General features: G+C 49.3%; 1 protein-coding gene across 3 annotated transcripts in view; it reads right to left on the reverse strand.

Moving 5' to 3' along the window:
• Positions 1–4,603: 4,603 nt before the first annotated feature.
• ALDH1L1 (aldehyde dehydrogenase 1 family member L1) overlaps positions 4,604–24,326 on the reverse strand; it is a 128,048-nt gene continuing 108,325 nt past the window's right edge. For all 3 annotated transcript variants that reach the window (XM_040463289.1, XM_040463288.1, XM_040463290.1), the window contains exons 17-23: positions 18,277–18,370; positions 15,753–15,852; positions 14,368–14,466; positions 11,256–11,421; positions 8,118–8,223; positions 6,749–6,948; positions 4,604–4,943 (exon numbers count right to left, since the gene is read on the reverse strand). In XM_040463289.1, the coding sequence (XP_040319223.1) occupies positions 4,888–4,943; positions 6,749–6,948; positions 8,118–8,223; positions 11,256–11,421; positions 14,368–14,466; positions 15,753–15,852; positions 18,277–18,370 (821 nt within the window). In that variant the 3' untranslated portion in view covers positions 4,604–4,887. The remainder of the gene's footprint in view (positions 4,944–6,748; positions 6,949–8,117; positions 8,224–11,255; positions 11,422–14,367; positions 14,467–15,752; positions 15,853–18,276; positions 18,371–24,326) is intronic.

Raw genomic sequence — 24,326 nt, forward strand, 5'->3', positions numbered from 1 at the left:
TATAACCAGATGTTCTCTGGAACATTCTTTGCTCTTGCACTCTGCTCTGCCTGTATCCCCTTGGGCACACAGACCATCTCTTCTTTGGGGTTTCCCCAAGAGGAGCAAGTTCACAGGAAAGCACAGGAATAGTGAGGAATTGTTGACCTTGGAGGGAGAAGGGAAAGGAATTTCCACCACCTATTCCCTGATATATCTCAAAGACGTTTTGCCTTGGCCACCAAGGGATCACCTTCCCTGCCTTTCCCCCTGCCTGCCAAGTCTACCTCCTTCCTTCGCCACCTCATTCCTACACACACTTCAAAAATCTTCTTCCCTGTACTACATAGAGCAAGCCTGTGGCCATTTTCTGATCCTGAAAATCCCCACCAGCCCCTTTTTACCTAGTCAGAACATTTTTTCTGCATGACAGAAGGCACTGCCTGAAATGGCTTCTGGTGAATCCCATTTCCTCTGGCTCATCATGTTTGGATCAAGACAGATCAACAGAATGCTACAGTGGGCTCCAAGGTCTGTCCTCCTCCCCACCCCACCCCACTGTAGTTGGACGAATATGTAGTGTTTCATGCTACCAGCGGGGTTGCTTGTGCCTCCAGTAAGTCATCATGTGCTCAGCTACCTTGGGGAAGGTCATAAGAAACAGCCATCTGCAGCGTAACGCCCTATTATAAAATAGTATAAGGAAGTGGTCATCACATGAGAAAACATATTTTCAGGACATAAAAGATGGATTTCTTTCTGTACTCCAGAAAAACTAGTTTGTTTCTTCTGTCACATGGACATTGTGAATTAGGCCACAGATTAGGTTTCCTCACACTCTTGTCAGCTAGAAAGCTCTGAGCTAAATTGTGCTCCAACTTTAGAATGGTATAAAATTTCACAGAACACAGTTTTGATACTAACCACACTCCTGATTTTATCTTTGTGCTGTGTTCCTCCTTGGCCCTATTCACACATGCATATTTTCATTTTGTTCATTATATTTCTTAAATGCCTTTAACATGGAAAGATAAATGCATTTAAAATTACAAAAAGACAAGTTTATTTCTCCCATGTACCAATGACTGCTGGCAGGTCACCTTGGATCATATTCACTTCCATGATGTTGGGGATTCAGATGTCTGCCACTGTGTGCTGCTCCGTCCCCCTCCAAAGGTAGTGCCATATCCGCATGGTCTGAAAATGCCCACCACCCTCTTTCCTGGGTCTGCTTCCAGCCAGTCCAAGGGAAGGAAAAGAGGGAGAGCAACAGCATGACTCCCTGCTTTAAGGGGCACGTCTCTGGAGTGAGCACTTCTACTCACATTCTGTCCACTGGACTTGGTTCTATGACCAAGACCTAACTGCAAAGGAGGTTGGGAACCCTGTCTTTCTTCAGGTCAGCCATGGACCCATGCAAACTTTGGGGTTCTAGAACTCAAGAAAGAAGGGGATAAAGGAATGGAAATGCATAAACTGATAGTCTTACCATTCTTACTGTGAGATAATAGAAAATGTGTACTTGTCTCTGCCCATGGTTCCTGGCACAGAGCTCCTGACACCCTTGTAATTTCCTAAGTGATAAGAATGCTAATATTTGTCTCTGACCCTGACACAGTGCTCCCCAAACCCTTGTAATTGCCCAAGTGAGAAGGGCATAGGAGCATCTTTTATTCTATTGAGGTAACTCTGGGTGGGCTCCCAGATGGCAGCCAATCACCAAAGAGACCAAGCCATGATTAGAAACTTGGCATTTTCACCCCCTCCTGCGCCACCAAACCAATCTCCAGAGAGGGAAGAGTGGCTAGAAATGGAGTTAACGATGAGTCATGACTATGTGAGGAAGTGGCCATAAAAATCCCAGCAGTATGGGTTTTGGAGAGCTTCCAGTCCTGGTAAAGACATCCACACTGTGTGTGAGAGGGGACTGTGGCTCACCCCAACTCCACAGATACAGAAACTCCCATGCTCAGGACCCTCCCAGATCTCACCCTATGCATCTCTTCATCTGGCTATTCATCTGTATCCTTTATCATATCCTTCTTAAAGTGGCAAATGTGTTTCCCAAGTTCTGTGAGCTGCTCTAGAAAATTAATGTAACTCAAAGTGGGACTCATGGGAACCTCCAATTTATAGCCAAATCAGATACAAGTTGTGGGTAACCTGGACACCTACTACTTGTGACTGACATCTAAAGTAGGTTGGAACCGTATTTTGGAGTTGAGCTCTTAACCTGTGGGATCTGACACTGTCTGTGATGGATAGTGTCGACAGTTGAGTTAAATTGTAGGACACGCAGCTGGTGTCACAGAGAATTGCTTGATTGGGAACCCCCCCCCCCCCATTTGGTGACCAGAAGCATCAGAAGTGAAGTGTTCTATGTAAATGTAAAGGAGACACAATAGGAAAGAAGTACATAGGAAGGGAAAGCAGGGTAGTTTTTCTCAAGTACTTACCTTATAGTTTCAGAAGAATTCTTGAAGAGAGGAGAAGGTAGAAAGGTAGGAGCCCAGCTGTGCACATTCAAACCAGAGGTGTCAAGATGGAAGTGTAGTGGGGCGACCTGGCTGAAACCAAGCTCTGTGTGTGTGTCTAAAGAGGGGAGAAGAAGGTTTCTGGGCTCAATTTGGGTTTGGATCAGCCTGCGCTCCAAATGTTTCCTGCTCTTCTACTGTGAAGAGCTGTTTGCAGGGAAGACATGGCTGACCCCGCCAGACACTGGGCAGGCTTCTGGCTGCATTAGTTGGACTCCCTTGGCCCTGGGGCTGTTTGAGGTGAAACAAAGGGGACCTGGGAAAGGGGAAGATAAGGGACTCATCTTGTTGGATGTGTGTTAAGGCAGATCTGCACCCCTTTGGGACAGGAAAATTCTTCTCAGCATGCCTAAATGGCTACACCAGTTGAACATCTGACTCTTGATTTTAGCTCATGATCCAACAATTTGTGGGATGGAAACCTACATTGGGCTCTGCGTGTAGCCTGCTTAGGGTTCTCTGTCTCTGTTTAAGATCCCTTCTCTCTCTGCCCCTTCCCCACTCACACACTCATGCCCCCTCTCTCAAAATAAATAAATGAACTTAAAATAAGCGGGTGGGGGAGAAGGTTTTCTCTCAGAGAAGTGGTTCTCTGCCATCAATCATCACGATCAATTCCCAGGGAGGAAACAGGGTCCAAGAGGCCTAGGCTGAGGTGAACAACACATTTCTTCCCTTCTGTGGGCACGAGCATTGAGACCACAGTTCTGGTGGTGGGGTGAGCTGGCCCTGCTGCAAGCAGCCAGGTGGGAAATGGGTACAAGTGCCTCCCATGGGGCCTACACTTCAAGGCTATGGGTCTGGGCTTCGGGGTTCTGAGTTGGCTCATGGAGTAAGAGTTGTCAGTTCTTCATGACCCTCTAAGAAGCCCTTATGAGAAGTTACAGCCTCCTGGCAGTGGTACATGGGGGGTTGATAGAAGAGCCCACTTCCTGCTTGGGCTACAGCGGACATGGGGAGGTAGAGGACCCCCACCCCAAGACGGGGGCAGTAGCCAGTAGATTAGCTTGCTCCCCCCAGACCACAGCAGCTAAAGCCTGTCAAAGAGCAAATCCAAGTGGGCGTGACCCCCAGCAATGGAGGGAGTCAGGAACTCAATACTGAGGGGCTCTCAGAGGGGTGAATTGCTCTGTAGGCAGAAAGGGCTTCAGAGTCCTTCTCACTCAGAAACTAGAGGGAATGCAATTTCAAGTGGTCTTGTAACCTTGGGCAAGTAAATGTCTCTGCCTCAATTTCCTTGTTTATAAATGGGGACAAAAGCAGTTGGGCTAATGGAAGGATTAAATGAGATAAATACATAGTGAGGGCCTGGAACCTCCATGCCTCCAGTTAGTACTCAGTGAACTACTGCTTCTCACTACTATTACCACTCACTGTTACCAGGGTAGTCTGGACGGGCCTTCTGTAAAAGTGTGTCCTGAAAGGAAGAGAAGCCATCATGGAAGGTAGCCAGGCATAGGGACCTCCCATTGTGGGAGGGAGACAGATTTCATAGGTCCTGGGGGACAGATTTGGCTAAAGGAGGAGGACTGAAGATGCTTCCAGATGAGCAGAGGCTGGGCCAGGACACTCCCAGCATGGCCAGGACTTGCAGGGGGAGGAGGGGAACTTCAGAGGGGCAGAGCCGGGTAGGGGTGGAGGGGTGGGATGCCGAGCAGAGTGCCATGTGGGGTAAACTGGGGCAACAGCAGGTAAGTGAATGTGCCCTCAGGAGTGGGAGTGCAGAAGGGAGGGCCCCAGAGTCCTGCGGGGTGACAGGAGAAAGAGTGAACAAAGTGGAGGGCTGGGCAGGCAGGGCAGGGCCTGTCCCATCCAGGGAGGCTGCTGCAACACAGGGAGACAGCTGCATCCCGGCACGACGCTTCTGCTGCCCATCCTTCTTCCTCTGCTCTGCATTTCCCAGGGATCATGCCACAAATATCTCACACTCCTAGCTTCATCTCAGCATCCATCTTCTCAGGCTGAAGCTGATGAACATTTTTTACTCCTGCACCTCTCCCCAGGACACCTTCCTTGGGCAATGCCACTCGAGTGCCAGGACTTGCAGGGTCACCAGGGGTACCCACAGAGGGAGTGGAGAGACACGGAAGTCCTGCTGCCACTGGTCAGAACCTTTATTCGCCTTGGGGCCAATTTCTAACCCAAACAAAGGGCACTGTGATTGGGCAAGGGTGGGGCTGTCCCAGCAGGGACAGAGAGTGTGGACAGGAAGGTTTCCAACAGTGTCTCAAGTGGGGTGCTGTGCACTCGGGAGGGGGTGAGAGCATGAGACTTCTGGGGGAGCAGCCTAGGCCTCCCCTTGAGAGGGCAGGCCCGGTTGTGCAGGGCGAGGACACATCGTAGAGAGTGGGGCATTCTCTCAGGACATCTTTCTTCAGTACTCAAAAGTAACTGTCTTGACCCGCAGGTACTCGTTCAGGGCCTCCTCTCCTGCAAGACAGCATGTGCCATTGGGAAACATCCTCACAGCAGCCCCTACAGCAGGCCTGACACTGTTCTGAGCACTGCACCCCTGTTGTCACACAGATCCATGCAGCAACCATGTGGGGTCAGCTTAGGCTCAGCCCCAGTTACAGATGAGAAGCTGAGGCCCTGGGGGGTCAGGAATCAGTTGGGTGGATAGGGGGAGGTGAGGATTCCACCACAGGCATCAGAATACAGACCAATCTGGGGCAAATGTTCCAGAAACTTCCCTCCTCTGACTACCTCCTCTCGAGGGATGGCAGTCCTATCAGCCAGAGGGCAGCCAAAAGGCTCTTTTGGGGCCCTTACTAACCAGAGGTGCCTGTTCCCACTGCTGCCCCCCCAGCTAATTCCAGGTCATGCCGTTACTAGGAAAGGGAACTCACAGGCACCCAGAAGCTGGCTGTGTTCTGCAGCTGTATGTCTGGCCCCATGACCAGTATGTTGGGTCTGTGGTTGCCTGACATCTCCCCCACCCACTAAGGTTAGCTCCAGGAGCCACACTTCACCAGACAGGGCCTGCTGAGTTCTCTTGGCTCAGACTCAATGGGCCATTGGGGATGCCTGGTTTATGTGCACAGGACACTGGGGATGAGGTGGCAGCAGAGAGGATGAGCTTGAGGAGCTCGGGGGGCATAGCCTTAAGTGCCAGAGATTAGACCCTGGGGACTTGGCACCCACAGTCTCCTGGATGACAATAGCCCTTGCATATTTCCATGGAGGACACCAAGAAGAGGAGGTGGGAAGAGGTGGCAGACAAGGACAAATGGAGCAGGACTGTCCAACATCACACCTGTGCACATGCATGTGAGCGAGCCCCACCTCTGTGTGCACAGTGTGGTACCAGGCTTTGGGGGGTGTTGTTGGGGTCCCTTTAACCAGCACCTTTGGGGGTTCCCACAGCATGTGAAGGATGGATGGAGGGGTGGGAGAGAAAACAAAATAGCAACCACCTCCCTGAGGATCCTGAGCTGGGCTCAGGGATGGAGTGTTGGGAGACAGCTGCTCTCCCACGCCTTGCCCCCCTCACCACGGCTGGGCCTCAGAGGTAGAATCCCCAACTGGAACCAGTCTTCAACTGCTAGACTCCATAGTGCCAGGATGGGGAGAGTGGCACTCATCCTAAATCATGCAACAGCCCAGGGAAAGAGGAGTGCCAGACCAGATCTCCACTTCTCCTGTCAGGCCAGGCGGGTTGTATGTGGCTACTTGCTTGGGTGACATTGTCTCTACACTGGGGACTCACACCGCCCCATAGGCCTCCATACTCAGCCTCCATGGCTTCCCCTATTTCTGTGGATGAAGCTCTGACCATGGCCACCAGGACACTGCTCTCTGGCCCCTGCCAGCCTCCCTAGCCTCTTCTCCTCCGGCCCTCCTGTCCCTGAACTGAGGCCCTTCTCTGCAGCTCCAAGACCAAAGCTGGTCTCTCAAGACCTGCTATCCCCTCTTCCAGGAGCACACACCCTCAGGTCTTTATTCTGCCTCTTCCAGACACTGGTGTCTCAGTGCAGGCACCTCCTCCTGGGAAAGGCCCACCCTGGCCCCCCCTAAAGCCACCTTCCCAGTCTCCCTGGCCAGATCACTCTGTCTTGTCTGCTTCCTGCAGTCCTCACTTTCTAGCAGGATCTTGCATACCGCCTGAATTATCGCCTGTCCCCTCTTGGTAAGAGGTGAGCACTGGCAGCCATCTTGTCAGTGCTACACCCCTGGCCCCCAGGACTGGGCGGGTGGGGGCCAAGAGGCCTTACAGGTGTTCAGGATTAGGTTACCAAGGTCTTTGCCAAAGCCGGACTGCTTGAACCCTCCGAAGGGAGCGGCCACGTCGGTCTTGTTGTATGTGTTGACAAACACGGTGCCTGCCCCCAGCTTGTCGCTAACATACAGGGCCTTGTTGATGTCCCTGGTGAAGACGCCAGAAGCCAGGCCAAATTCTGTCGCATTGGCCCGAGACAGCACGGTGTCCACATCACTGCGGGGAAAACCCAGGAAGAACTCTGTGAAGAGGGTCATGGGGCCACCTGAGGCATGGGATTCAGGGAGACCTACCCCCCTCCTCCGAGGGGAGGTGCCACCTACTCCAAGCTTCCCATCATGCAAGACCCTCTGAGAAATCATGCTGGGCCGACAGCAAGTATGGAGGAGATAGGGCAGCTGAGAGAAGAGGAAAGAATGACAGGGAGGAGGCAGAGTAAAGTCAGACCATTCTGGTCATCATGGGTGAACCCCTCACTTTATAGACCAGGGGATAGGAGCCCAGAGAGTGGGACAGGCTCAAGCCACACCCACATGGAAAGGAACACCTGTCAGGCATTCCTCATGGAGCTGCCCTGGGGGCATCCCCACCACAGACATTATAGGCTTGAAGATTCAGCACAATATTTGCTTGGTAGATGGCAGAAAAGTGTCTCATTCTAACACAGCATGTGAAGATAATTTTGATAATTTTTTGACAGCTGGAAGTATGGTGTATTGAGGATGAGGTGCCATTCTAGAATCTGCTCAGAGGTGCTACTTTGAAAAATAATAGTCAGGAAAAGAACCTGTGGTAAAGCAATTATGGCCGGTCCCTATTCCTCTCCTGGCCTCGATGACTTGCTGGACCAATAGGAGAGGGGAAAGTGAAGTTCCGGGGTGCCTGAGGCTGACTGATGGTTCTTGAGGAGGCTTACATCTTCCACTGGCCCTCTTTGGGTGAGTGAGGTGCCAAGCAGCAACTGCCATGCCACAGAAAGCCTAAGGGGAGGCCCTGACATGGAGGTAGAGATGGCCAGTCCCATCAAATGTTGACCAAATTGAAGATTCACAAGTGAAATAAGTAACTTGTTATTCCAAGCCACTGGGGTTTAGGATGGTTTCTTACACAGCAGTGGATAATGGGAACAGGACCAGCAGGCTGTGAGAGGCATCAGAGAGATGAAGTGGATGCTCTCAGTTGGACCCAGCCCTCCTGGACCTCCTGGGACTCTCCTAACTTCAGTGGTTGACAAGGACTGGGAAGACTAGGCTAGGATTCATCCTTAGCCTCCACCCCACCTGAATTCTCCTGGCCACACCCACCACCCACAAAGCTCAAGGGAAGAACCCAGTAAAGCATGGAAGAGGATCCGGTTCTCAAGAGACATAAGCAGGGCACACTACCCATCAGCAAACCGAGAGATGATCATGATGGGCCCAAAGGACTCCTCCTTGGCTATGAACATGTGGTCCTCCACATCCGTGAAAACAGTTGGCTCGAAGAAGAAACCTAAGGGGGAGACAGAGGTCCGTGGTGTGTAGGTGGGTGGTCCTCTCCCAGGCCAGACCTGGTCCTGTTGGCCACCATGCACACATTCCCACTCTGGCACTGCAATTTGTGACACCTGTGTGGTGAAGACCACATGCTGTGGGTGCCTTTCCTGCCTCAGGAATATGAGTCCATGGGATTATCACAACTCTTTCAACTAAACGTTGCTGAGGAAAATGAGGCTAATGCTCAGTGTTGGTCTGTGATAGAACAGCGATTCTGTACCTAGTATAGCCCTTCAGGTGGCTCTCCATCAGTCCCTGTGGAGTAGGTTGAGTAGGGGGAGGTCGGACACGAGTTCTGATAGACAGGATCTCCCAGAACTGCTTCCCATCTCCTTCCAGACACCTCAGTGTGGGTGCTGATGCCCCAGGCACAGAGGCAAGTGCCTCCTGCTCTCCTGTCAACACATGTACACCACCTACTCCCATCCAGACTGCCGCCCCTACAGGCCCTGGTTCTAGGTGGAACCACCTCTGATCGCAGAAATGCTTCCTCTATTTCTCCTCTAGAAACAGAGTGCAGGGGCCCTGAGACCCTACCTGACTGAGATTTCATTTAGCCTCACTAGGGAAAATTGAGAGACGTGAAATTTTATCTTTCTGGTTTTTAGAAAAACAAAAAGAAATTAACTTTAAAAGTAACTTAAGGGGCGCCCGGGTGGCTCAGTCAGTTAAGCGGCTGACTTCGGCTCAGGTCACAATCTCACGATCCGTGAGTTCGAGCCCCGCGTCGGACTCTGTGCTGACCGCTCAGAGCCTGGAGCCTGTTTCAGATTCTGTGTCTCCATCTGTCTCTGACCCTCCCCTGTTCATGCTCTGTCTCTCTCTGTCTCAAAAATAAATAAACGTTAAAAAAAATAAAAAAAAAATTTTTAAAGTAGCTTAAATAAAATATTCCATATTTTTCACACATTTGTAAATTATATTGTAACATTAATTACAATTTTTAAAACCAAAGTTAGGTATGAGGGGTGCCTAGGTGGCTCAGTCGGTTAGGCATCCAACTTTGGCTCAGGTCATGATGTCGTGGTTCGTGAATTCGAGCCGCGTGTCAGGCTCTGTGCTGACAGCTCAGAGCCTGGAGCCTGCTTCGGATTCCATGTCTCCTCTCTCTCTGCCCCTCCCCCACTCACACTGTCTCTCTCTCTCTCTCTTTCTCAAAAATAAATAAATACTTTTTTTAAAAGTTAGGTATGAACACATATTGGCTCATGTGGTGTGGCCTGTATTCACTCCATCTGCAAACGAACTGTTGCCCATCAGGTGCTGGAGGCTCTGGGCTGGCCAGGCTCTGTCCCTTTCCTGTTCCTTCATACTCTTCTCTGCCCTTCTGGGCCCCATGAGGGGGACTGTATGCCCACGCTCCCTCATCTTCTGGCTTCTAGTAGAGTTTGTACCCCATAGCTCTACCCCTCACCAGATACCAGGAATTCTATGTCCTCCTCTTGGCCCTCAGGCCAGGGGGTGGTGATGGTGGCTCCCCACTGTTCCTGGTTTCGAGGTAATGCACTCCCTCCCCTCACTGTTCTGCAAACCATGCCTTCAGTCCACTCTCTCCAATCAGCCTCTGAACTCTGCAGAGAGTGACAGTCAGTGGCTATACAATTGTCACTGTAGAAGATGCCAGGGAGCAGCTGTGACACAAGAGCACATATGGTCTGGGTCTGGCTGTTATTTGAGCTGGTTGGTGAATTCACCAGGTGGTGAAATGGGAGCTGGTTGCTCATCAGAGGAGCAGCAAATGCACAGGGAGCAAGAAAAGGTGAGATGTATTCAGAGAGAATAAAAAATGGCTGGAGCATGTGTCATGGGCGAGCAAGTTAGAAACAGATCATGGAAGACCCTGTGTATGAAGTGAGGAGATTGAGCTTGTCACTGCAGGGGGATGGGTCCCTGTAGAAATTGCTCCAATGTTGGGGAAGATATAAGCAGACTTCTGGCAGCTACATGAGTGAAGGGTTAGCATGGCTCAAGAGGTTCCTCAGGAAGCAGACATGATGGTCCAGGCAGGACAAGCTGTGGAGAGTTGGCAGGATGGTAGGAGGGATGCAGGGCAGGCAAGAAAGATTTTTAATTTAAGAGAATCAGGCAGTTAATTTAGAGTAGGGGGTCAAGAAAAGAGAGGAGTCTAATATTCATTGTTTCCTTCCCTCCTTCATTCCATGAAATTAACTCAGGTTTCATATGAGTCTCAGTGCTGGCATGAAGGACCTAATGGTGTAGACAGAGACAGCCACAGTGTCTTTCCCCATGTAGCAGGCAGTCTAACAAGGAAGCAGTTCAAATAGTCCATGCTGCAGCTCCTGCTCCTCTGGCTCCAGTGACTTGATAAGATGGAAGATTCCAGACAGGCAGGTGTATGCCTGGGTCAGGTTGGGGCTGGGGGAACTCAGATGTGACGGATTCAGTACCCATTCAGTTCAAAGGGGCCGTGGATATAAAGGTGGAGGTGTCCAGGTGGGCAGGATTTCTGGATGAGGAGGAGCTTGGAGACAGATATTTGGGAGGGTACGAGCCACTGCAGGGGGTGAGATCCTCCAGGGAAAGTGTCTGCCATAAGCAACACTCCAAGCTCAGGAGAGACTTGAGCATACCTCCATTTAAGGGACAGGTGGTGAGGGAGGTTCAGTGAAGAGTGGCCACTGAGAAGTAATGCCAAAGATAGAAAGCCATGAAAGCCAGTGCCATGGAATCCATAGGAAGAGAGAATTTCAAGGATGCACAGAGGTGTATGGCAAATTAAAGTCCACTATGATACACATTAAACCAGCACTGACTGGATTTCAGCTTTGCTGTCTTCACCTTGCCAGCACCACACCTGGTCTGGCAGGTGTCCAGATAGCCAAGGCCATGGCATCCAGTGTCACAGATGGGCCCTGAGACCTGGGAGCCTAACCATGGCCTTCACATACCTCCAATTAGAAGTAGACAGGAAACCAGAGGCCATGCTACTGGCCTTTCAGTTCACCCAAGTGGAGTGCTCTGACTGACCTGGCCGAGGGACTTGACTCCCACCACAGACCAACGTGGCCCCTTCCTCCACGCCACGCTGGCAGTACTCTATTAGCTTCTGTAGGTGGGCTTGGTGGTTCTGCGGCCCATGGTTGGTGTCCCGGTCTAAAGGGTTACCGATCTTCATCCTCTTCACCTCTTCTACCTGTGGAAAGTTCTCCCAGTCAGGTCTTGCTCAGGTGCCCAAGTTCCTGGCAATGCTCCAAACCTGACCCACTGACATTTTTGCATTTGGCCTCCAGCCACTGGCCCCTGAAGAAATCCCACACACCCTCAGGATGTTCCATATTCTGGTTCCAAACCTGCCTTCCAAGCTGAAACCCAAGATGTATCCTATGTGCAAGGAGACCTGAGCGTAGCATCAGATGAGCTGGGAAAACAGAGGTGTCCAGGGATATGGGTGAGGGCCGGACATGGGGTTGGGGGTGGTGTCAACAGAGTGTGTCTCTACACTGGTCCTGTGCCCAGCTTCACAGGCCAATAAGCTGAAAGAACATTTGTCTGGGGATTCCAGAACATGGGATGGGGATGGGGATGGGGCCAGGGAACACCAGTCCTGCTGCAATGCCCCGGTGGTAAGAGTAGAGCAGAGGGGCCTGGGCCTTGAGTTCACCCACTCCTGCTCCCACTTCTGCCTGCTTCAGAGCCCAGCTTCAGGGCCTCCTCCTTCCAGGAAGCCTTCCCTGTTGCCTCAGCCAACACAAAAGTCTTTGCTGCCTGGAGACGCAGGTCTGGGTCTCCACAAAGGATGTGCCAGATGGTGTCTGCTGGATTATGGGGCTGAATGCAGAGTCATAAAAGCCTCTGAGTATGGGATGCTGTGCTATGGAAAAGAACTCAGGTGGCATAACCAGTGGGATGTAGACATCAGAACTTCTGGGCTCCAGGCTAGGATCCACCCCTTCCATTTTTCTCTCTCCAGGCTCCTTCCTTGGTTTCCTAAAATCAAACAAGGTCATCTACACCCTCCTTGTGGCTGCATCAAGGTCAGGCCTGACTGGTCATCTCCTCTACCTCTGAGGCGAGGGCTGTCTCACCCCTCCATTCAGGCTCTGCGCACACACTGATTAGACAGGCCTAATCAGATGCAGCAGACACTCAAGTCCCTGAGGAACACCCTCTGCCCTTTCACCAAGAACCTCTTCTCTGTGCTGAAGGGGGTCCCCATCTCCTGCTTTGCTCCCCTTCTCTGCTCTCACTTGGCCACCCTCCACCCAATCTCCCTAGGATTCCAAGAGCAACAGTGCTGAGTGTCCTGAGTGCACATCTCCCTTGCTATATTTGGGAACTGAGAAGATCCTGACAGTTATCCTGGGATTCTGACTCCTGACCTCATCCTGCAGGGGTTCCATAACTCTCTTGCAGACTCCAGAAGGGTTGTACTCCCCATAACCACATCCACTCAGTGAGCCGCCCCCTCTATCATGATTCCCCATCCGTGTCCCAGGTTCAGCTATTCCTGTGCTGGGCGTGTCACAGCGAAGGACTTGCTCAACCAGGCTGCCCAGCTCCCAAACTACAGTGGGTTATACACCCACTGTATGCACTTCCCATCGGGGTGGAGCTGGTTTCCCACCCTTTGAAACTGGGGTGGCCTGTGACTTGCTTTGGCAGGTAGAATGTGGCATGAGCAACCTTTGAGAGATCCAAGAGGGCTTTCAACTCCTGCTCTCACTCTTGGGAATCCTGCCACTGGCCCCACATGTGCCCGAGCACACACTGTGAGAGGAAGCAACACAAGGACAAAGATGAGCCTCCCCAGTGCAGCCACCAGTGCTCCTTCCGGCCGCAGATGCACGAGCCAACCTCAGGTGAAACTGGGTTGGTGCCCACGGTGCCAACCCACAGGACTATGACTGCACGAACAGCATTTACCAAAGCCACTAAGTTTGGGGACTAGCTTATGACATGGAAAAAGCTGTTACACTCCCTTTTCTAGAAGGTCTGCTCCTTTCCTCCCTGCCTTTCATATTTTTACCCATTATGCAAGACCCTCTCCAGGGACACCTGGGTGATTCAGTGGGTTAAGTGTCCAACTTTCAGTTTCGAACCAGGTAGTGATCTCGCTGTTTGTGGGATCGAGCCCCATGTTGGGCTTTACACTGACAGCATGGAGCCTGCTTGGGATTCTCTCTCTCTCTCTGTCTGTGCCTCCCCCACTGAAGTGCACATGCACTCTCTCTCTCTCTAAAACAAAAGACCTTCTCCAGAACTCCTTCTGAACACCTGTCCTGCCTTGTCTCAGTCCTGCTGTCTCTTTTTTCCTGGCTTCATACAGTGTGTTTAAATCTGCACACAGGTGTTGTGTGCCAGCACACACTTACCCACTGTGATCAGACTCTCCTTTCCAGGATGTGGGGAAGGGCTCTTGGCTGAAGCTGAGCCAACCAGAGCCCTGTGGGTCCTGCAATCACTAAATGGACCAGAGATGGACCTGGGACCTAGTCATGCCAACCAACATCTTCCCCCACAGCCTTTTCTAACAGAGTCAGTGGGGACAGGGTGACTTTCCCTCTGGTTCTATGCTATCAGCGCCATGCCCCTGTGGGCACCCATCCCACAGCAGCCATGAGAAGTGGTTGCTGATGGTCCCAGGTCCCAGGGAGAACTCCTCTAGTCCATGGACACTCACAGCCAACAACTGTTGAGAGGGGATAAAAGCCTGGCCCCTTGACCCAGGGGTACACCTAAGAGCTGTCCTTCTTGCTCCAGAGTTCCTATGTGTGGGTCAGGCTAGGGCTGGATGTCACTTGAGACCATGTCCTGTCTCTGTCCTCTCCTAGTCCCTCTCACCTCTAAGTCTTCATCTGAGAGCTCGTCCTTAGTAAGCCACATGCACCTGAATTCCTGGCTCAGGCTTCACTGCTGCAGACGTGCCCTAGTACAGGCCCTTTCTGGTTATGCCAGTGTGAGCTGCAGGGTTGCTATTTCTTGCTGAAACAATAAAAACCAGTAAAAATGATATGGCTTTGCCTGAGGGTTTCCTTGCTCAGATGAACAGTGCCCGACTCACCTGGCCCAGCCCTGTCTCCCTGTCCCCAACCCCCTGCAGCCCAAGTCTTCCTGGTGAGGACTCTTCAGCATAACTTACCACCTTCTGCACAAAGTGGTCGTGGATCGAGTCCTCTATGAAGAGCCGGCCCGCCGCAATGCAGTTCTCACCTTTGTTGAAGAAGACAGAGCTCATCCCCTTCAGAGAACGGATAAAGATGCTGGCTTACAACCTCTCCCAAGGCACCATCCCCCCACGTCCCATCGGCCCCAGGTACCCCCTTCCTATAAGGAAGGGGAAGAATGTGTATGTCTTGACCTTTGATGGGATGGTGGGCCAGACCCAGCCAGTGCTGGGCATACAGGCTCCACTCATTCCTCAGTCACCTCAAGAGGAGAGATGAGTCCCATCCCCTGGGGACACCTGTGTCCACACTGCAGAGAGTGGAGCACAAGTGGGAGTCGGGGAGTGAGCCTGGAGACCCTGTATACAGGCATGCTCCCTGGGGTGATACAGGAGGGGTCAGAACTCACCCTCTTGGGGCTGGGCCTGGAGGGTCTGTTAGCTTGGAGCAGGCAGCAGCCCCATGTCTTTGAGGGACAAGGTGCCAGCTCAGGCCTGAGAGAACTCCTGGCAGGGGTCCAGAATGACTGTCCTCAGTGGCTCAAGGGAGCCTGTATTTTGGACCTGGGGAGCCCTATGTGGGGGGCCAGGGGAGGAGGGTGAGCCTGACTGCTCTGGGTCAAGCTCAGCTCTAATGGCAGCTGGGATTGCACTGCCCAATGACATGGCCTGGGCTGCTGGCCCTTCAGCAGTGGCCTTGGCACCAGGGTCAAGACCCTTGGGCTGATGTACTTGTCTCCCTCAGCTTCCCTGAGGCTGTACTCTCTTTCCTGTCCATGCTGGGTGTCACATTGTGCTTCAAGACACCTTGAGACTTAGACAGAATGGGGCATATTTGGGCACATGGTTGAACATGGCCTTACTGGCTTGCTCCCAAACTGTGGAGAGGGGGACTGAGGCATAACAATGAGTGACAATACGAACATAAGGACAACTGACACACAGCACCTGCTACATCTTCTAAGCCCTTCAGACTTACTAGCATGTTGAATCGCTGTAACAACCATAGGTGTATTCTCCCCATGATACAGGTGAGAACGTAAGGGCCAGAAAAGTTAAGTAACTTGCCTGAGGCTGCCCAATGAGTCAGTGGTGGAACTGGGCAAACAGACATAGCAAAAAGGAAAGGTTTTCATGCTGACCAGAACAGATGGGAACATGGTTAACATTTCCCATTTGGTGAAGCTGATTTCAAATCCTGACAGTTATGAAACTTCTCGGGAAGTTTGTTTTTCTGGAAGGCATATGGAATTCTTTGTCCCCTAGGCCCCTTCCTGCCAGTCTAGGCCAATTTTGTGAGTTTGTGGAATCAGCGATGGGCACCCCATGTCCACCCCCACCCCCCTCAGGCCGGCCCTCACCATCTGCACAGCCTTGCTGAGGTCACAGTCAGCAAAGATGATGAGGGGCGACTTCCCGCCCAACTCCAGGGAGACCTTCTTCACGTTACTCAGGGCGCAGCTGAAAGGGACATAGGTTGGTAGGGCTGAGTCCCTGGGAGATGGGGACACAGGGGCTCCAGGTGGAGGAGCCGAGGGAAGCTCCAAAGCATGCTGTACTCAAAGAGCAAGAAGAGGGTCAGAGGGGGCTTCTCCCCACTCCCACACTCATCTGCTCTCCCTGCCTCACTCCTCTCTCCACACCACTGCCTTCCTCCTCCTCCACACCCAGGCTATGCCCACAGTGGGGTCTTTGCTCTCACAGCCCCCTCAGGACCCTTCCTGCTTCACATATCCTTGAACTTGGTTCATCACTTCCTTCTGGCCTCTGCTCCAATGTCCCCTTGCTGGGGTCCCTGCCCTGGTTGCTCCCTATAAATTGCATGCTCCTGAGCTCTGTGCCTGATGTGCTTTGCTGTGTGGAGTATTTGTGTCTGACCCTGCCCATCAGAGAATAAGCCCCACCAGGGTGGACAGGCATGTGTCTGGTCATGCAGCTGTGTTTATCCAATGAATAAACCAAACACAGAACCAATCCCCCGTTGGGGTGGCTACAGTGCCATAGGGCCTTTGTCCCCTTGGATGTTTAGTGACAGGTGTAAACAGAGAGAAGTTGGGGGTCCTTCGCATGCTATATCAGTGGGCACAAAGTGGACTTACTGATACTGTCCTCAAAGGGACACTCACAGGAGTGGGCCAGTGAAACACAAGCATGGCACAGGGTGGGAGTGGTGGGGGGGGTCTCCACACTCAGGACTTACCCGGGAAGAAGGCTCTCATCTCAGGTGCCAGCCTCAGGGTATTCTTGGAATGTCCTCAGATCATGGCAGTCCCCAAGCCACAGGACACCCACCCAAGCCCTCCTGCCCTGAAGTCCTCAGAGCTGACATTTACTGAGCCCTCACTCACCCTAGCACATATGTGCTTACATAGGACTATCGTCTACACAGCATTGGGAAGACCAGCTGATTTACTTGTAAATCAACTGCTGTGACTACTTGCAGTTAGCCCCTGCCCCCACTCCCGCATCCATCCATCTGCACCCCAACTATCAGTCTTGCACCACCACCAGCCTCCCTCTCTTCAATGCTGAGGCTTGCTCTGCTGCACTCAAAACACTTCAGAATTGCTCTTCCTGGACCCATTCACAGGCTGTGATGTCAGCCTCCACTGACCCTAAAGATACACTCTACCAGCCACATTGGCTGTGGCTCCTGGCCCAGAAAAGGATGCCATGTAAAGCTGCTGTGATCCTCATAAACATGGTGCCCACTTAAGGAAGGCACCAGGGCCCAGGATGCACCCTGTCCCACAGAGAGCATGTGTGGGGCCAAGGGGTGAGAACCCCATCTTGTGGGGGCACAGAGAGGCCCCTGGAGAGCAGGGTCATGGGCTACAGAAGTGTCCCAGGGAAAGAGAACACTGCTCTGCACTGGGGGCTACAATAAGGTGGTGTTTTAATACAAGAGAAGCCTTTCTCCCGTGTAATTGTCATGTCGTAGTTGGACTGCTCTGGAAGGTCTCACACACGAGTCTTATAGCACAGGCAGTGGTGGGTGGTCATGTGACCTCAGAGAAAGGCATCACTATGTCCAACAGAAACTCCAGCTCCTCTCTATTTGTAACTATTACTCAAGTACACATGCCTGAAACCCATCCCCAGAATTCAGCTTCAGTGGGGTCGTGCTGGGGCATCCAGTGTTTGTCTTGGGACAGCCAGGGCTATGAGGTACTGTGCTGCAGTCCAGCCCTGTCTGTAGCCCCAAGCTTGTTGTTTGCACAAACCAGCACCTCGGAGCATGCAAACTCAACTGGTGGGGAAATTGAGGCCCGGAGGGTCGGGGCTTGGCCCTGGTCCTATCATGAATTATTAACAGAGCCAGGGCATAGAAACCCAGGTGGTTTGAGGCAAGTCCCGGGAAAAAGAGACAAAAGGATGTTCTAGAACAGGGCTGTCCAATAGAATAGAACAAAAGCCTCAAAGACCAGCCACAAATGTAAGAGAATTTTTTTTTTTTTTACTAACCACTAAAAAACAAAAGTAAATTCCTTTTAGTTTTAAAAGAAACACTAAGAAGAAACCAATGAAATTAATTTAAATGTATTTTATTTAACCCAATTCATAAATTATTTCAAACTGCCATCAATATAAAGTTATTAATGAGCTACTTTGGGCACTAAGTTTTCAAAATCCAGGGGGCCTTTGACACTTGAAGCCCATCTCAATTCAGAGCAGCTCTGTCCCAAGTGGCCATGCATGCTCAGGGCCCCAAATCGCATGGAGCCTCCAGCAGCCCCAGGTCTGAGTGTGCTCCGTTGGAGCAGCTGCACTGGCCTCCACAGGGGCTGGTCAGAAACTCAGACACTGGGCCCAGACCTGCCTCAAGCTCACACACAGCACTGTCCACATCTTCACACTGTGACTAGGGGTACCCCCAACACCTACCTTTTCATGATGTGTTTTCCCACCTCTGTGGAACCTGTGAACCCAATTTTCCGCACATCGGGATGGTCTGAGAGTCTCTGGCCAACCAGCGAGCCTGCAGGTTGGAGTCAGTGAGGGAGTCAGGGCAGCCAGCAGGTGCTGAGGGTAAGGTACTAGCTCTGCCACCCCTCACACGTGCCTCTTTAGGCCAGGCCTCTGGGCTGTGCACCCCAAGTACTTAGTACCCTCCATGCCCGGGGCTTATTCCCTCTCTGCTGTGGGCAGAATTGCATGCCCTAAAAATTCATTATGTCAACCTCTAGTACCTCAGATCTGACTGTGTTGGAGACAGGGTCTTTAAAGAGGTAAGTTAAAATAAGGCCATCTTCTCCTTTCTTCAACGCACACTGTCTCCTCTTCACCCTGGCTCGCCTCTTCAAATGCCATCTTCAGACACATCATCCTCTAAATCTGCCTGCGATCTGGATCCATTTATGATTCCTCTGACTGCTCAGTATCTCCACTTGGATGCCTTGCAGCCTCTCATATTCAACATATTTGACACTGAACTCTTAATCTTTCCCCAGACGTGTTCCTTCTCCAGGTTCCCCATTTCAGTAAACAACCTCTCTTTGCAACCAGTTGTTCAAGCCAAGAACTGGGAGTCAGTCTTGATATTTACTTCCCTTCCCCACCTTATCAACTGCCTATTCCTGGTCTCCTCCACCCAGTCACCCCTTCATTTCCATGGCTCCCCTGCCTCTGAGCTTGTAAAACTGCATGTGCCCAGGTGCACCTGTGAAGATTCTGGTTCAGTTGGTTTGAAGTGAGACACTCTCATCCTCTACATATAGTTAAGAAACTAATTCCATTCCACAATTCTTGTTAAAAAGAAAATAACTGTTTGGGAAAGAAAATATTTGCAAAGGACACATCTGATAAAGGACTGCTATCCAAAATATACAAAGATCTAGAGGCACCTGTGTGGTTCAGTTGGTTGAGTGTCCAACTTTGGCTCAGGTCATGATCTCATGGTTATGAGTTTTGAGCTCACATCAGGCTCTGTCCTGACAGCTCAGAACCTGAAGCCTGCTTCAGATTCTGTGTCTCCCTCTCTCTCTGTCTCTCTCTCTCTCAAAAATAAATAAACATTTAAAAATATATATACAAAGATCTCAAAAAAAGAATCAACACTAAGAAAGTAAACCACCCAATGAAAAAATTTCACAGGCAGTGTCTGTACACACACCACATCAAGAAGATATACTGATGGCAGATAAGTATATGTAGAGATGCTCAATATATGTCATTAGGGATTGCAAATTAAAACAACAATGAGACACAACTACACAATTATTAGAATGGCCAAAATCCAATACACTGACAGCACCAAATGCTAGAGAGGATGTGGAGAAAGAGGAACTCTCATTCATTACTGGTAGGAATGCAAAGTGGGTCAATTGCTTTGTGAGGCAGTTTGGTCATTTCTTACAAAAGTAAACATAACCTTAGTATATGATCCACCAATCACAGTCCTTGGTATTTACCAAGTGAGTTGAAGGCTTATGTCTACAGAAAACACTACACATAGATGTTTATGGCAGCTTTATGCATAGCTACCAAAACATGGAAGATACTGAGATGTCCTTCAGTAGGTGAATAGATAAATAATCTGTGGCACATCCAGACAATGGAATATTATTCAGCACCAAAAAGAAATGAGCTATCAAGCCATGAGAAGATGTGGAAGAAACTTAAATACATATTACTAAGTGAAAGAAGCCACTCTGAAAAGACTGTATACTATATGAGTCTGACTATATGATGTACTGGAAAAGGCATAGCTATGGAGACAGTGAAAGATTGCCAGGGGTTGGAGGAAGGGAGGCAAAGTAGGTGAAGCACAGGGAAGTCCTAGGGCAGTGACACTATTCCATATGATACCACAATGGTGGAGGCATGTCATAACACATTAGTCATAGAATGTACAACACCAAGCATGAATCCTGATGAAAACTATGGACTTTGGGTGATAATGATGTGTCAGTGTAAGTTTGTCAATTGTAACAAATGTACCACTCTGTTGTGCGATGTCGATAGTGAGGGAGGCTGTACACACGTGGGGATATGAGGTATATGGGAACTCTCTGTACTTTTTACTCCATTTTTCTGTAAACCTTAAACTGCTCTGAAAAATAAAGTGTATATCATCATCATCATCATCATCACTGTTTCAGGCTGTTCAAGAAATATTCACAAGAATGTGTCATATATCAGATCACAAAGAAATTCTCCATTTTAGGGTCACCTGGGTGGTTCAGTCAATTAAATGTCTGACTTTGGCTTAGGTCATGATCTCACAACTTGTTGGTTTGAGCCCTGCGTTGGGCTCTGTGCTGACAGCTCAGAGTCTGGAGACTGCCTCGGATTCTGTGTCTGTGTCTGTCTGTCTGTCTGTCTGTCTGTCTCTCTCTCTCTCTCTCTCTGCCCCTCCCCTGCTTGAGCTATTTCTCTCAAAAATAAATAAACATTTTAAAAAAGGACATCAAAAAAAATAAAATTTCTATTTTAAAGATTTTGTTTTTAAGTAATATCTACACCAAATGTGAGGCTTGAACTCACAACCCTGAGACCAAGAGTCGCTCACTCCACTGACTGAGCCAGCCAGGTGCCCCAGAAATTCTCCATTTTAGAAAGCAGAATGTTTACAGGCTATTGTGGGTTGGGTTGTGTCTTCCCCCATTCATATGTTGATATCCTCAGAATGTGACTTTATTTGGGAATAGTGTTGTTACAGATGTAATTAGTTAAAATAACATCCTTAGGGTTGGCCTTAACCCAGTAATGGATTTATTAGGTCAATGGTATCCTCTGACACAATTTGAGAGGTGCCTGGGTGGCTCAGCCAGTTGAGCATCTGACTTTTGGTTACTATTCAGGGCGTGATCTCATGATTTGTGGGTGTGAGCCCCACATCGGCCTCTGTGCTGTGTGGAGCCTGCTTGGGATTCTCTCTCCCTTTGTTTCTGTTCCTCCCCTGCTGGCTCTCTCTCTCTCTCTCTCTCTCTCTCTCTCTCTCTCTCTCTTATCTCCAAATAAATAAATAAATCTTAAAAAAAAAAGTGGGAGGGAGACTTGAATACAGACACACATAGAGACAAAGTACCATGTCGAGATCAGAGCAGAAATCAGTGATGCTTCTAAAGCTAGGAAAAGGCAAAGAAGGATCATCTCTAGAGCCATTAGAGGGAGCATCGCCTTAGTGACACCTTCCTCTCTGATTTCTAGTCTACTTGATCAGTATGATTCTGTTGCTTAAGCTACCTAGTTTGTGGTATTTTGTTATGGCAGCACTAACAAACAGGCAAAGGCCATATTCTCTGATCATGACATAATAAAACTAGAAACATAGAAACAGAATTTTAGAAAGAAAAAACAATTGGATTTTTTAAAGTATTACTGAGTCAAAGAAGATATCAAAGCTACAGTTGTATGTTATTTAAGAATAATAAAAATATGAACACAATAAATCAAAAAGCATGAGGTTGGTGTCACTGCTGAAGACTAGTATGACAATTCCCAGGGAAATAACAATAACTGGTGAAAATGATTTACAAAAAAAACCAAACAAACAAACAAACAAAAAAAAACAAAACCATATACAATCTCTGAAAATTTTCCTAAACTTCCATTTAAGCAAATGAAGAAACATTTATTCAAGTAAATCTACTAAATCTCAGTAAGAACAGTGAGAGTCTGTGGTAACCAAGCCATGAACCATTCTCTCCCTCCAGGTGATGGAAACTCTACCCCAGACAGGTGTGGCCACAAAGGCAGGGTTCCTCTCCTCCATTTCCCACTCCAGGGATATGACATCTCACCATTTTTCACCTCCTCCAACTCTTTTAATTTATTTTTTACATTTTTTAAAATTTATTTTTGCGAGACAGAGAGAGAAACAGAGCATGAGCAGGGGAGGGGCAGGCAGAGAGAGAGGGAGACACAGAACATGAAGCAGGTTCCAGGATCCAAGCTCTGAGCTGTCAGCACAGAGTCCTATGCGGGGCTTGAACCCACAGACCGTGAGATCATGACCTGAACTGAAGTTGGATGCATAAACAACTGAGGCATCCAGGTGCCCCCAACTCTGTGTTTTAAAGGCTAAATTCTTGCTGACTATGGCTTCCACCTAGTCCCTACTCATAAAGAGAAGGCTCTAACCCAGGTGTGGCAGGCTGAGACCAGGGGGCCTCATCTGCCTAATTCCAGCTCCCTCATAGGACCCATCACTTGTGCCAGAGGTTCAGAGATTTGGGGCAGGGGGAGAAGATTTCTGTAAGAACTGAGAGCTTCTAAAAAATACTGACTTTATTGGAAACTGTGTGGTGAGGTTGAATTTTAAGGGCATTCTCAAAAACAACGGAGATTTTGGGGATGAGCCCTTAAGAGAAGGCTGATAGCTCTATGACAGCATTAAGGTAAGCCATAGGTCAGTTAGTTTACCAGAGAGAAACAGGGGAGAGCCCTCTGGGTGGAAACAAACCTCAAAGTCTGGCCTCAAAAACTACCCCTGCAAAGGGGTCCAAATTTAATTGGATCCTATCATGGAGCAATTGATGTCCCAGGCCATTGTTGAAAACAATAGAGCAACCAGACTAGTTAGTGGAGCTGAACTGCTGAATATGACACCAAAAGGGCAGATAGCAACACAGAGAACAGGGGAAAAGAGAGTCATAGAGAGCCCTGCTAAAACTGCTATCATCCCATGCTCAAGGCTGTGTCCCTGACGAGTGCCATCACTGGCTACACACCACAGGGCAAATAGACTTCACTCAAATAGCCTGGCCAAGTCATTAAAGACATAAACAAGCAAATAATGAAAACAAACTTTGCAAAGGGAAGAAGAGGATATTACCTAAATTGTGCCAGCTTTTAACACAGCTATGATGCATGTAAAGAAATAGGAAAGCATAACCTATCACAGGATAGAGAAAAATAAGCAGGCAATAGAAGCTGAGAGGGCTCAGACGTCATACTCAACAGACAAAGATGTCAAAGCAGCCATTATATATATGTTCAAAGAACTAAAGGAAACCATGCATAAAGACCACACTTGTCTTCATCAAGTAGACAATATCAATAAAAAAATTTTTTATATGTAATTTATTGTCAAATCAGTTTCCATACAACACCCAGTGCTCATCCCAACAGGTGCCCTCCTCAATGTCCATCATCCATTTTCCCTCTCCCCCACCCCCCCATCGACCTTCAGTTTGTTCTCAGTATTTAAGAGTCTCTTATGGTTTGCCACCTTCCCTCTCTGTAAATTTTGTTCCCGCTTCCCTCCCCCATGGTCTTCTGTGAAGTTTCTTAGGATCCACATAAGAGTGAAAACATGGTATCTGTCTTTCTCTGTATGACTTACTTCACTTAGCATAACAGTCTCCAGTTCCATCCACATTGTTACAAAAGGCCATATTTCATTCTTTCTCATTGCCAAGTAGTATCCCATTGTATATATAAACCACATTTTCTTTATCCATTTGTCAGTTGGTGGACATTTAGGCTCTTTCCATAATTTGACTATTGTTGAAAGTGCTGCTGAAAGGGGTACAAGTGCCCCTATGCATCAGTGCTACTGCACCCTTGGGTAAATTCCTAGCAGTGCTATTGCTGGATCATAGGGTAGATCTATTTTTAATTTTTTGTGGAACCTCCACACTGTTTTCTAGAGTGTCTGCACCAGTTTGCATTCCCACCAACAGTGCAAGAGGGTTCCCATTTCTCCACATCCTCTCCAGCATCTATAGTCTCCTGATTTGTTCATTTTAGCCACTCTGATTGCGGGGACGTGGTATCTCAGTGTGGTTTTGATTTGTATTTCCCTGATGAGGAGTGACATTGAGCATCTTTTCATGTGCCTGTTGGCCATCTGGATGTCTTCTTTTTTTTTTTTTTTTAATTTATTTATTTATTTATTTATTTTTATTTATATATGAAATTTATTGTCAAATTGGTTCCCATACAACACCCAGTGCTCATCCCAAAAGGTGCCCTCCTCAATACCCATC

The sequence above is a fragment of the Herpailurus yagouaroundi genome, unplaced genomic scaffold, assembly GCF_014898765.1.
Source record: "Herpailurus yagouaroundi ecotype Mexico unplaced genomic scaffold, PumYag 387, whole genome shotgun sequence".
NCBI lineage: Eukaryota > Metazoa > Chordata > Mammalia > Carnivora > Felidae > Herpailurus > Herpailurus yagouaroundi.